Source organism: Haliotis rubra, unplaced genomic scaffold, assembly GCF_003918875.1.
Source record: "Haliotis rubra isolate DU_JTF1 unplaced genomic scaffold, ASM391887v1 Scf1699, whole genome shotgun sequence".
Classification (NCBI taxonomy): domain Eukaryota; kingdom Metazoa; phylum Mollusca; class Gastropoda; order Lepetellida; family Haliotidae; genus Haliotis; species Haliotis rubra.
In genome coordinates, this window is record NW_025765668.1 from 105,161 (window position 1) to 117,071 (window position 11,911).

The following is an 11,911-nucleotide window of genomic DNA, read 5'->3' on the forward strand; positions in this document are numbered from 1 at the left end:
TATGTGTGAATGGTTGCATATTTGGACGTTTGATTGATTCATGTTATAAATGAGAGAAAGGATAGTCTATATGTGAATGTAAGTATGAATGTGCTATTAGCTTGAACTGGTTACATTATATCCTAGGTTTTGAAACGATAGAAGATATATAGAGCTTGAGTTATCGTACCCTTTACGTTGATTATTGTTTACACAGATTATACGTACGCTTGACTGGCTTGGTTGGTTTGTAGGCACTGTACTCTGCATCCTAATGCCATACACCGGGTAGGCACTACCTTTGTGCTTGTTATAAATGTTTATGTAGTATTGTGTCATCCATATATTCTATCTGGGTATTGTTTATAGAATTCTATATGCCTCGACCTTAACAATATTTATGTCATTTATGTGTAAGCAGTAAATCAAGGAGTGATCTCCCCTTGTAGTCTGTTTACCTAGAATGTGTATGACTATAGCATTTCATCTGAAAGATGTAGTGACGGGTTTAAATTTTATGTACATATAATGACTTTGCATTTATTGAATCATGTTTTGTTTCAGGGTGTTGCTATTATCAGGAATAAAGTTCTCATCCCCGTAACCAGTGTCCTTGACTTAATGACATCCAAACACTAACCCGGTTACACTTAGTAACAACGATTTCCATTGATCTCGGATGAATATTTTTCAATTTGGAAATTTGCCAGAAGTGGAAAGGAGAGCTGAACTACAGAGTGGTGTGGTTGGTATTTGTTTCTATGGTTTTTAGTGTGTTTCTTTTTGCTGCTCGGGTTATGTAGCTTGGATTTTTTGTATATTGGTACTAGTAGGTTATGTGGGGTTATATGCGATCTAGGAGGTAAGTTTTGACTAGAAATATACCTAAGGCTGATGTTTGGTTGTTAATGGGCTTAAAGGTATTTGTAGTGTTAGGTGGACGTTAGTTTTCACCGAACTCTGGAGCACCATTCTGTGTTGTTGGTAGTGTAAGCTGCAGTGTAGTAGGGCGTGTTCGGATGTTTCTGTTTCGTTGCAGCGTGTACATATGCCCGTGTGGTGGGTTTTTTTTATTTCATGTTGACGGGAATTTCATTTTACCTGGCCTTCTTTGTAATTTGGTTATCGCCTTGTCAATATATATATTTTTATTTATGATAAACTTGTAGCATTTGAGGTTTTTTTAAGTAGATTTTTTAGTTTAGAATTTGAATCATGCTACTTATTTTGCCAGTTTGGAACTCTACTGCCTACGTTGTTTATATTATTGGTGCTTTTTAGTATTTCTATGATTAATTGAGGTTATTTTTTATGTTATTGTTATCTATTGCTTTTAGCCCGCTGAATGAGTCTGTTAGAATTAACATTTTATTGTGTTGTTTGTCGACCGGGTCACGGAGTATAAGGGTCCATGGGGACTTACAGTACATCTGCTTCCTGTATGGACTGTAAGTTGATTTAAACCATCCCTTCAGCTGCTAGCCATACATTACATATGGGCATGTTCTACGATTAAAAAAGTGGTAAGATTAAATTTACTTTGAATGTCTTGGGACTTACGTATCCTCTCAGGAGGACAATGATTTTACAGTGCTTTTAATCCCTATTGCAAATACATCCTTTGTAAAGACATATTGGTATATCCCATGAAAGATATATTTCGTTCATCTACAAATAAACGTAAGTTAATATGATGTATAGTTGTATTCATGAAGTGATGTAACTTCGGGATGCATTTTATTTAGTACTATAAGATCGATTTACGTCAGTTCGATTATAATGTAATCCCATGTAATACAATGGAATCGCAATCCGATTACCTACTCGTGAACCGAATTGAAAAAACAGAAACTATTTGTTTTAAGTGCACATTTGTATGGGTTTATAAAAGTGGATAGTGAGTGTCACGGGACGTTTGCTTTACCCAAAGAAGACTTCCTTCTATCATTGGAGCGTCCACAGCAATAACAATCACCTGAGGCTATAGTTACGGTAAGAATAACAATAACATTAATTAGACATTGTGTCGTAGAAGTGAGTGAGTAAGTGAGTTTACGCCGCGCTCAGCAATATTCCAGCTATATGGCAGCGGATTGTAAATAATCCAGTCTGGACCAGACAATCCAGTGATCAACAGTATGAGCATCGATCCAGGCAACTGGGATACGATGACATGTGGTCAACCAAGTCAGCGAGCCTGACCACCCGATACCGATATTCTTGTGTCGTAGAAACGAGAAACAACCTTGATGAAATGTACTTTTATTGTTGTGAACATATTAGGCAGAGAGATGTGGCCTTTCACAGATGAACGGTTTCTCGCTGGTTCTGAGAGCTTCGTATAAGGTGAACCTCTCCGGCGTCTTGTTGTTAATAGCCAAGCGGTAGTCGGTGTCGTTGGGAGCGTGCTTCGGAAAGCCTGTATACCATTGTATATTGGTGGCAGTAGTCCCGTCCACCCACCGCCAGGTGTTGTGATAGTAGCCGCCCGCCCAGAACCACGGTATTGTATCAGCAGCTGAAGGAGGGCAAAATGACAGCGGTCAACAGTGGCAAAACATACCCGTCATGTTGTTTGAAAACTCTGATATCATGAGGTGTGTGTTTAGTTTTACGCCGCACTCAGCAATATTCCAGCTATATGACGGCGGTCTGTAATTCGCCTCTTACGATAAGCATGTGGGTTACTGAAGATCACTTCTAACCTGGATCTTCACGGGTCTGATAACGTTTTCCACAAACAAAATCAATATTTTTCAAGATGATAGAGAATGAAACAATGCCACTGTTTTAAAATGTTATAAAATACCCCGAAATGGTATATTGACTGAAATTGTCAGTTTGAAAAATTAAGGATTTCAAGCTTTCCAAAATACTCAAAACACATCTTGCTATACCTTCGATAGACCTACAAACTTTAATTTGCTTACTCGCTAGGTTGAGGATCACCACTGGTATAAAACGCCATGTCTACTTACGAGCGTGCTTTTGAAGAAACTGGTATTCCTCAGGGGTGTTGAAAGACACAAGATTCTGCCGACATCTTCTGGCATGCATCACTAGCGTCGTGCCACGTCAGGTTTTTCACAGTGAAATGGTAACATCTCGTGGAGACTTCACAAAGTTACGGGGACAACCTTATAGAACAGAACAAGCCACCACCGTGCGATTAAATTGGCTTCACAACACGGAGGAATGACTTGGTGGTGGTTCAAGGGAATCAAGATATATTGTCAGTACTACACTCACACACACCTCGTGTCGCTGTTGACTTAGAACCCCAGTTTAATGTCATGGTCCTCCAGATCCCTTTGGTTGAAGTAGATAGACGTGTATGCCAACATCACCAAACACTACAGGCACAACTGTCCAATTAAACCTCGTCAGTCCATTGCAAATTCTAGTGAGTGAGTGGGTGAGTTTAGTTTACGACGCACTCAGCAATATTCCAGCTATATGGTGGCGGTCTGTAAGTAATCGAGTCTGACCAGACAATCCAGTGATCAAACAGCATGGGCATCGATCTGCGCAATTGGGAACCGATGACATATGTCAACCAAGGCAGCGAGCCTGACCACCCAATCCCTTTAGTCGCCTTTTACGACAGGCATGGGTCATTCTAACCCGGACCTTCACGGGTCTGCAAATTCTAGTCCCATTTGAGGTGGAGGTCCACCTATGATTTGGACCAAACAGTCTCAGTGAAAGCACGTATTCAACGACCCAACTCACTGAGCCATAAATTAGAAGAGGAGCAATTTTAACATATTCACATACTCTGTGTACCTCCCCTGGCCAACTTCAAAACATAAGTTGTGTTACATTTTACCATTTCCAGGCAAGGCACACATTTATGGTTTACGTGTATTGAAGTTTCTGAAACTGCTGGTGTATATTCACTCACATTACTGGAAATCATGATACATACTGCAATGTCCACGTGAATGTGTGGGTGACCAATATTGTACTCACCGCCTCCCGTAGTGGTCGGCCCAACTGGGTCACAGACCTTCAGGTTACAGAGGGTCTTGTCACAACATTTGTAGCACATTTGAGAGGGATCTTCAGAGTCTATGCTTCCGACGGACCTCTTGCCGAGCAGATCTTGTGCGTTTTTCAAAATATTACAAATCTGTTACATAACAAATTAAAAGAACAATTAATATACAAAATGATATGTGTCTGGACAATTGTATCTTTACCCTATATTAACTTTGAGTCCAGAAAAAAAATAAAGAAAAAATAGAAAACCTCCAAAATATTCACCCTTTCTAAACACCGTTTATATTTTGACGAAGCAGCGATAATCCGCCAAACTGATGCCATCATTTAAAATATCACCATTTTTTAAAAATACCCAGTGCTAACTAAACAATGATCGTACAGTCAGATATGAACAGTCTCGGTTGTTGCCATGAAGACATTAGAGCTTATGGAACACTAATGTATAGCATCCAGACATTAGTTGAATTAGTGGTTGAGTTTACCGTCTGGACGTGTGGTATACTTTGACGTTCCCATTAACCATAGGCTATTAGAACAGTATTTCTTACAAGTAACGGAACATTTCAATTCAAGTATCTTATAAATATATAGGTGAATCAATAGAGGTATGTTGGGGGCGGAACAGATCATAATATACAGATCAGTTAGAATCAATCAGCAGTGATGGCTGGAGTACTCTGCTCTTTTGTTTTCATCAGTTCATTGTATGCAGAAAGGATGAGACATCCCTTGATCTCTGTTGATTTGTTTGCTTGTGTCGGTGGATTTGAACTGCTTCTGTCAGTTTTCTTTTGGTGAAGTCTTGGAGGTTTTTTTTTGATAATATTACTACATTATCCCACTCGACGTCGTGATGAGGACAGTAACTTAATGATGTCTGCGATTGCTGATTCTAACCTGCATAGTTGTTTTACTTAATCCTTGTTAGCTGTATATAAGTCGGTTCTGTACTGTATTATTTCACACTTGTTTGACACTGTATAAGAATCTACACTGAAACGTCACATCATAATGTACGAGGTATCGTACCTTTTTTTCCAAATATAGTACGAAACAACATTTTGATCTTCAGCATTGTATGTAAACAATATTACACACGACAAAGTTGAAATACAGAAGTGATATGAGAAGATTTCTGTATGTTCGTTGAAAGGGAAACTTTCCTTTAGTATGAGAGACCTAGTATTCGGCAATATGGATACTGGTAAAAGGGGGAAATGCATGGATGTCAACTTAACAGGAGAAACACAACGTCTCGCAAATATATTCTTAATTCTATCATGACTTCAGTAAATACTGGATTGTGACTGGTTACGCGTTCGGTGTTAAATCAAATTTAGAGCTATTTATGTCGTTATGTGCATCTGATTTTCCAACACAGTAGGTTTATGTACTAATCATTCTTCAGGTGAACAAATGCTAGGAATAACATAGCCATATATACTACTCACACTTTGCTAAGGATCACAGAAATTCCCAACTTTACTTATACATAGATTTATAATTTGAAATTGTATCCATTTAAAACTAGATAAATAATGTTAGGTAACGCCTCTTTAGCCAAACAGCCATTTTAGTCTGACCTTATGCACTTGATACATGAGTAACCATAAAAATGGTTTTCATGGCACCAATCAACCATTTCGCAAATCATGAAACGAGTCATTGACAAGTACACAACACACGTCAATAGCAGGTATGGGATCCACAAGATGCAATGACATACTGAAACCTAGAATCCATGCTTACAATAAGCTTAGATATTTAAACCAAATTAGACCCCACATCATAGTTTTCTGTTGAATCCATGATTTGATCCTCAGCAAAGTGTGGAAACAACAACAGTGATCAGATAACAAATGTGGACACTATTTATTTGCGCTGAAAGTGATGGCAATGGACAAACAGAAGGTCGAAGGAAATCTACGGATGGACACTGAATAGGTACTGGACAGAGGGGAGGGCAAGGAGTGTGTCTGTGAGTATGGCTTTACGACGCTTTTAGGAATATTCCAGCAATATCACGGCGGGGGACACCAGAGATGGGCTTCACACATTGTTCCCATGTGGGAAATGGAACCTAGGTTTTCGACGTGAAGAGTGAACGCTTTAACCATGAGGATACCCCACCGGCCGGGTGGGCAAGGAAGTAATGTGAGTGAGTGAGTTTGGTTTTACGCCGCTTTTAGCAATATTTCAGCAATATCACGGCGAGGGACACCAGAATCCAAGTCTTCCGCGTGACGAGCGAACGCTTTAACCACTAGGCTACCCAACCGCAAGGAGGTAAAGACACTGACTGATTATAGTAATGACAAAGAGGTAATTAATTGTCCAGATGATTACATGATACACTGGATGGTGATGTATTTACCCCTGCACTCTCACAGCCAAGGTGGTATCCGGTCTTGCCGTTGTGGTCGGTGTACTCTCTGGTGTAACACAGCTGCCAGACACACATGTAACAGAGTCACACAAAGATTGTACATATCACTAGGACTGGCTGTTGATATATATCATAGGGATCAATTATCGTTAGCTAAATATAAATCGATTATTGACGTAACTTGTCTGAAAGAAATAAACATATTTCACATCACCGGTGAATTTTGCATGGATTATAACGAAACAGTGTTCAGTCGTGAATATAATTTAGAAGCAGACCATGATCAGAGACCTAAATGTGTATATTATGTGAGAAAATTAACATTTTTCCATCGCAAAAGTAAATGTACGATGTTGTCGACATCACAATTTTCATATCGAATTATATGTCCAATTATCGCTAATTGTAGCCAACCCAGCATATCACAATTGTAAGAGTCTTTAACACCATTCGTGTACCACGCAGATATACAGTTTGTGCTGACTGTTTCAGCACAACTAAAACATATATTAAACATGCAGATTAAAACGTCATATCATAATGAATTTGCCTCTTAATGACTGACCCGAGAAGATCATCAACCCATGTTGAACCCAGTCGTGAGTGTGTGGTCAGGCTCGCTGACACATGTTATGATGGTATCCCTAACGCGTAGATCGATGCTCATGCTGTTGATCAATGGATTGTCTAGTCCAGACTCGATTATTTACAGACCGCCGCCACATAGTTGGAATATTGCTGAGTGCGGCGTTATACAAACAAACAAACAAAGAAAACACTTAATGACTGGGCCGACTGAGGGATCGGAACTAAACCACAGCATGCTCGTCACGTCATCGTACATTTATTCAAGGCATTTACTCGGAGTAGTTATCTACAGTGTTATTTGGAATATTTATTCAAAATACGCGTCAACTAACAGAGTGACTTTAGGTTTTTGCCGCTTGAGCAACATTAAAGCAATATCACTATAGTCCGTAGTATAGTGTTCTACCTTCAGTTGCTGGCGATCTATAGCCCGTGTTTTATACCGTATTGTCCCTTTTAATTATAATGTTTAGTTTTACATGCTAGTTTTATAGTCATATCTGTGTTGCTCTTAGTATCGTTACTGTCCAATGTCGACAGGTTTTACTCTTCAGAATGTTTTCATGTTCATTGTATAAATTGTTTTGTAACGATATGGCTGAGATATTGTCGATATGACGTTAAATACTAACTCACTCACTCACTCCAGGAATATCAGGGCGGGAAACACCAGAAATGGGATTCACACATTGTACCCATGTGGGGAATAGAACCCGAGTCTTCGTCGTGATGTGCGAATGGCAACCCCAGGCCGCATTTGAAGGAAAGCCTGATGCTACTTTCATTTGAAACGAACCTTCAAGCTAGACAGGGATAAATATGTTCTTGAACATCAACTATTGCGTGAGATAGCCACGTTCAATTGTATCGATCAGTATCTTAGAATATTCACATGAGAGCATAACGAAGGTATGGTGCTTAGTGTTTGACGCCGCACTCCAGTAATATTCCAGTCATGGGTCGTTATGTAAAGCAACATGTGGTCATTTTACTCATGGACACAGCCCATGTAGACACATATCACTTGTAATTGCTATGATATCGAAACATGATAACTGTTTTAGGTGTACTTTTTAGTCCCCATGGTCCCTAGTATGGTGATCTAGCTTTAGTTGTTGGCGATCTATAGCCCATTATTATTTTGTATTGCCCTTAATAGTAAATTTTGTTTTAGCTAAATGCTAGTTTTAATAACCTCAAATGGTGATAACCTAGATGTTTTACTGTCCTTTGTCGACAGATTTTATATTATATTATCTATTGTTATCATATTAACTCTTTAGTCACGATATGGCTGAAATATTGCCGATGTGACTATAAATTTTAACTCATTCACTCACTGTTTTTGTCTGTTTACTGCCTCACTCGGCAGTATTGCAGCCCTGTTAGAAATCGCGTATGGACCGGCCAATCTATTTATCAACATCTTTAACATCGATTTACGCAAATGGAACACCATGACATTACTCTGTCAACCGGTAATCGCATGGATCTATGAAGACCAATTGTAACCTGAGTCTTCACGACACATGATGAATGAAATGAAATAGTTCAGCATACATGTTACAGTTTTGCAACACGAAGCATGCACGCTAACCAGTATAAAGATAAAGGTATATTTAGAAATTGTTTCCGGACAAGGTGATATTCACTGATGTACTTACCTCATCTTGTCCGCAGGTAACAAATTGTAGGCAGTCTTCGGGAGATGCGACGTCAAAACAGTTATGACACTGTAAATCTGAGGAATATACGGACGTACATACAAGTTTTCAGTAAGTTCAGGTGTCTCATGTCAGTATACATCGGACATGCCCAGCATATCGACCCGTGGGTTACAACAGTAATTTGCCCAGCCACAGAATTATCACTAATGGACTAGGTGGGACAAGTGAGTAGGTGGGTGGGTGGGACAAGGTGAGTGAGTGAGTGAGTGAGTGAGTGAGTGTGTGTGTGTGTGTGTGTGTGTGTGTGTGTGTGTGTGTGTGTGTGTGTGAGTGAGTGAGTGAGTGAGTGAGTGAGAGTGATTTTTACATCGCTTTTAGTAATATTACAGCGGATGACACCAGACATGGGCTTAAACATTGTACCAATATGGGGAATCGAGCCCAGTTCTTTAGCATGGGCGGACGCTTTAACCATTCTGCTACCCCACCGCCCCTCGAGGTAAGTAGAACTTGCTGATCAGTGTGATCCAGTGTGTTACAATGATCATAATGTCAATCAGTCAGTAATCAAGTTTTATGAGGATGTGTTTTTGTTAATTTTGTCACATAATTAACTTTTAGTTATTATGGGCCACAAAAGTTTACAGCTCTGACTTCAAATTTGAACGCACACCCTGATCTTAGGCTGTGTATTTTCACCATTTAAGAGTGGGGTCGGGAGTTACCTCCCCTTTCTTTTGCTTCCGGTTTTGGTACGATGCTGTCAGCTGTGAGTTATTTCTAGATGGTCATGGTTTGGGCATGGTTTTGGTTAGAAAGGTCTCGATTTGTATAATAGGTATGTAAGGGATGGCTGTTGAGGTTGTCTACATTGAACATCTGTTTTTTTTACTGGAAATATCAATACTTTGGTGAGTTCATATTTTATATTGTGATCCAAAAGATAGTATTATTCAATATACATTTGAATATTATAGACTCGCCTGTGTTTTACAGTACAACCAGAACTTTTGAGAATTTAAGATTGTAATGTTTTACAATTTTTCACTCATTACTCAAGTATTAAATGTGAATATTAGCAGAACATAACTCCAGATTCAAAGACAGGTGAACAGTTAGTATTTTGTCAAGTCACCATGGGCAGCAATGCAGGCTTCAATGCGGCGGGGGCATACTACTGATCAAAGACGTTAGAAAGTCGTGGTCCATGCTGTCCCAAAATCGGACCATCTCTTCTTTCATTTCAGCAATATTTGTCAGATTTTCCTTATTGACACTTTCCTTCATAAGTCCCCAAACATTTTCTATTGGATTTAAGTCAGGGCTATAGCTTGGCCAATCTAATAATGTCATATTTTGGGTCCGAAACCAGGCCTGTGAATGCTTTGGACGATGTTTTGGGTCGTTGTCCTGCTGGAAAATCCAAACATTTCCATAGAACACGTGAGCAGATGGAAGTAAATGTCTCTCGAGAATATCTGTGTACCGCTCACTGTTCATATTTCCTGCAAATACACAGAGGTGCGTTGCCCCTAACACAGATATGTCACCCCACACGTTAAATTTCGGACTGTACTTTGGGCGCTGATACAAAGGTTTTCAGTTTGTTTTGTCCAGAATTTCAGTGTATTAGGAAACAGCCACACAGAACTTTCATCTGAGAAAATCACATTGTCCCAGTTACAATTTCTATGCTGTAAGCACCAGTTCAACCTTCGCTCCTTTTGTTCAGGTTTCATGATCGGTGATGGAATTCCTCGACTTTTCTGCCAACCCATTTCATGCAGCTCAGTTCTAATTGTCTCCTTACAGACAGCCACAGTTCCTCTATCAATCATATCCAGCCTTAAGTTTTCTAAACTCCTTCGTTTGTTTTTAGAAACAAGAATACCAAGCCGCCTCCTGTCACCGACAGTCAATTTTCTGGGCCTACTTGCGCCTCCCTGGTGCTCAATGCCATATCCATTTGCAATATTTTTCAAAACACGATAAACAGTGGACAAAGGGATGCCTGTTCTACTTGAAATCACTTTAGCCGATCTGATATCCTTGTTATAATACTCTAAAATAAACCTCCTCTTCTCTAAATCATCCATACTGAGGATCACTGAAAATGCCGTCTGCTAGCAAGTAAACAAAGGGGGATAACTCTTCACAAACTAATGAAACAGGATTAACGGAGTTTCTCTCTTGAATGAAACCAATCAATTGATAGCTGGTCAAGGTTGTTTATACTAAAATCCAATTAAACATATTCCTAAAATTCTCAATAATTTCTGGTCATACTATACTTTGCTGGTTCGAAGGGGACTCACAAGTCTCTTATCACAGCAATTTCTAAACCGTAACATAAGTGTAATATAGAATACCTACAGGCTTAGATTGTAGAGCATAATGAGGGCCAAGTTGAACAATAAGAGAGTGGGTATGTTTTACACCACGTGTAGCAATATTCAGAGAATATCACGGTGAGACACCAGGAAATGGGTTTCATACACTGAACCCATGTGTGAAATCGAACACAGCTCTTCGCCGTGACGAACGAACGCTTTAACCATTGGTTCCTCTTTGATCAACAAACAAACAAATGAATGAATGCCGATCAAACAATTAACAAACATACGAGAAACAACATTCCACGTACCTTTTGATTCTATAATTGAAGTTGCCCGAAGCAGGATCACCAATAACGATATCAGTTGATTCATCTTGATAAGAAGGACAATCAGTCATCAAAATGTTAGTCAGTAGCGAAAATGCTGAATGAATGCATGAAAAGGACATATACGGCTTGATGAAATCTAAACCTCACAATACCTGAAAGTACACACTTACCATGATGTTGTTGATACACATGTGTTCGCTACCCGTGTGTTGGCATAAAACAGCGTCCTATAATTTTTCTTATCTTATCAGGTGGCCCTTTAGAGATAGTCACAGATATACATATACTGACGGAAAATAGTAGGTAATCTTTGAAATGTTCAGAACGGATACATGTTTCCTGAAATTTTCTATTGTATTTGTCAGGATTCACAATTTCCCAGTGTTAATGCAGGGAGGGGTGGTGAGGTAGCCTAGGAAAGTGGTTAAAGCGTTTGCTCGTCATGCCGAAGACCCGGGCCTCGATTGCCCACATGGATGCAATGTGTGAAGCCCATTTCTGGTGTACCCCGCCGTGATATTGCTGGAATATTGCTAAAAGCGGCTTAAAAACTATAACCACTCACTCATTCATGCAGGGAACAGAGCTTGGATGTTTGTTAGGAGCATGATGGCCACAGCT

General features: G+C 39.5%; 2 protein-coding genes across 2 annotated transcripts; both read right to left on the reverse strand.

The window, feature by feature from the left end:
* Positions 1 to 2,225: 2,225 nt before the first annotated feature.
* LOC124272391 lies at positions 2,226 to 3,090 on the reverse strand. The gene is made up of 2 exons (XM_046707559.1): positions 2,958 to 3,090; positions 2,226 to 2,497 (listed from the first exon to the last, which is right to left on the reverse strand). The coding sequence occupies exons 1-2, from the start codon at positions 3,034 to 3,036 to the stop codon at positions 2,259 to 2,261; spliced, it is 318 nt and encodes a 105-aa protein (XP_046563515.1). The 5' UTR covers positions 3,037 to 3,090; the 3' UTR covers positions 2,226 to 2,258.
* A 521-nt stretch (positions 3,091 to 3,611) lies between these two features.
* LOC124272394 lies at positions 3,612 to 11,475 on the reverse strand. The gene is made up of 6 exons (XM_046707561.1): positions 11,461 to 11,475; positions 11,270 to 11,333; positions 8,623 to 8,699; positions 6,359 to 6,430; positions 3,952 to 4,111; positions 3,612 to 3,655 (listed from the first exon to the last, which is right to left on the reverse strand). Exons 1-6 carry the CDS (start codon positions 11,461 to 11,463, stop codon positions 3,612 to 3,614), a joined length of 420 nt encoding a protein of 139 aa, XP_046563517.1. The 5' UTR covers positions 11,464 to 11,475.
* Between the last annotated feature and the right edge of the window lie 436 nt (positions 11,476 to 11,911).

What these genes read in the sequence shown, in the direction of transcription:
- LOC124272391 (XM_046707559.1), bottom strand. Translation starts at nt 3,036, where the DNA reads ATGCATGCCAGAAGATGTCGGCAGAATCTTGTGTCTTTCAACACCCCT. An exon ending in GTTTCTTCAAAAGCACGCTC is followed by an intron (nt 2,498 to 2,957) that starts GTAAGTAGACAT and finishes GCCCTCCTTCAG; the next exon opens with CTGCTGATACAATACCGTGG.
- LOC124272394 (XM_046707561.1), bottom strand. An exon ending in TTCAATTATAGAATCAAAAG is followed by an intron (nt 8,700 to 11,269) that starts GTACGTGGAATG and finishes TATATTCCTCAG; the next exon opens with ATTTACAGTGTCATAACTGT. An exon ending in TTACCTGCGGACAAGATGAG is followed by an intron (nt 6,431 to 8,622) that starts GTAAGTACATCA and finishes TGTGTCTGGCAG; the next exon opens with CTGTGTTACACCAGAGAGTA.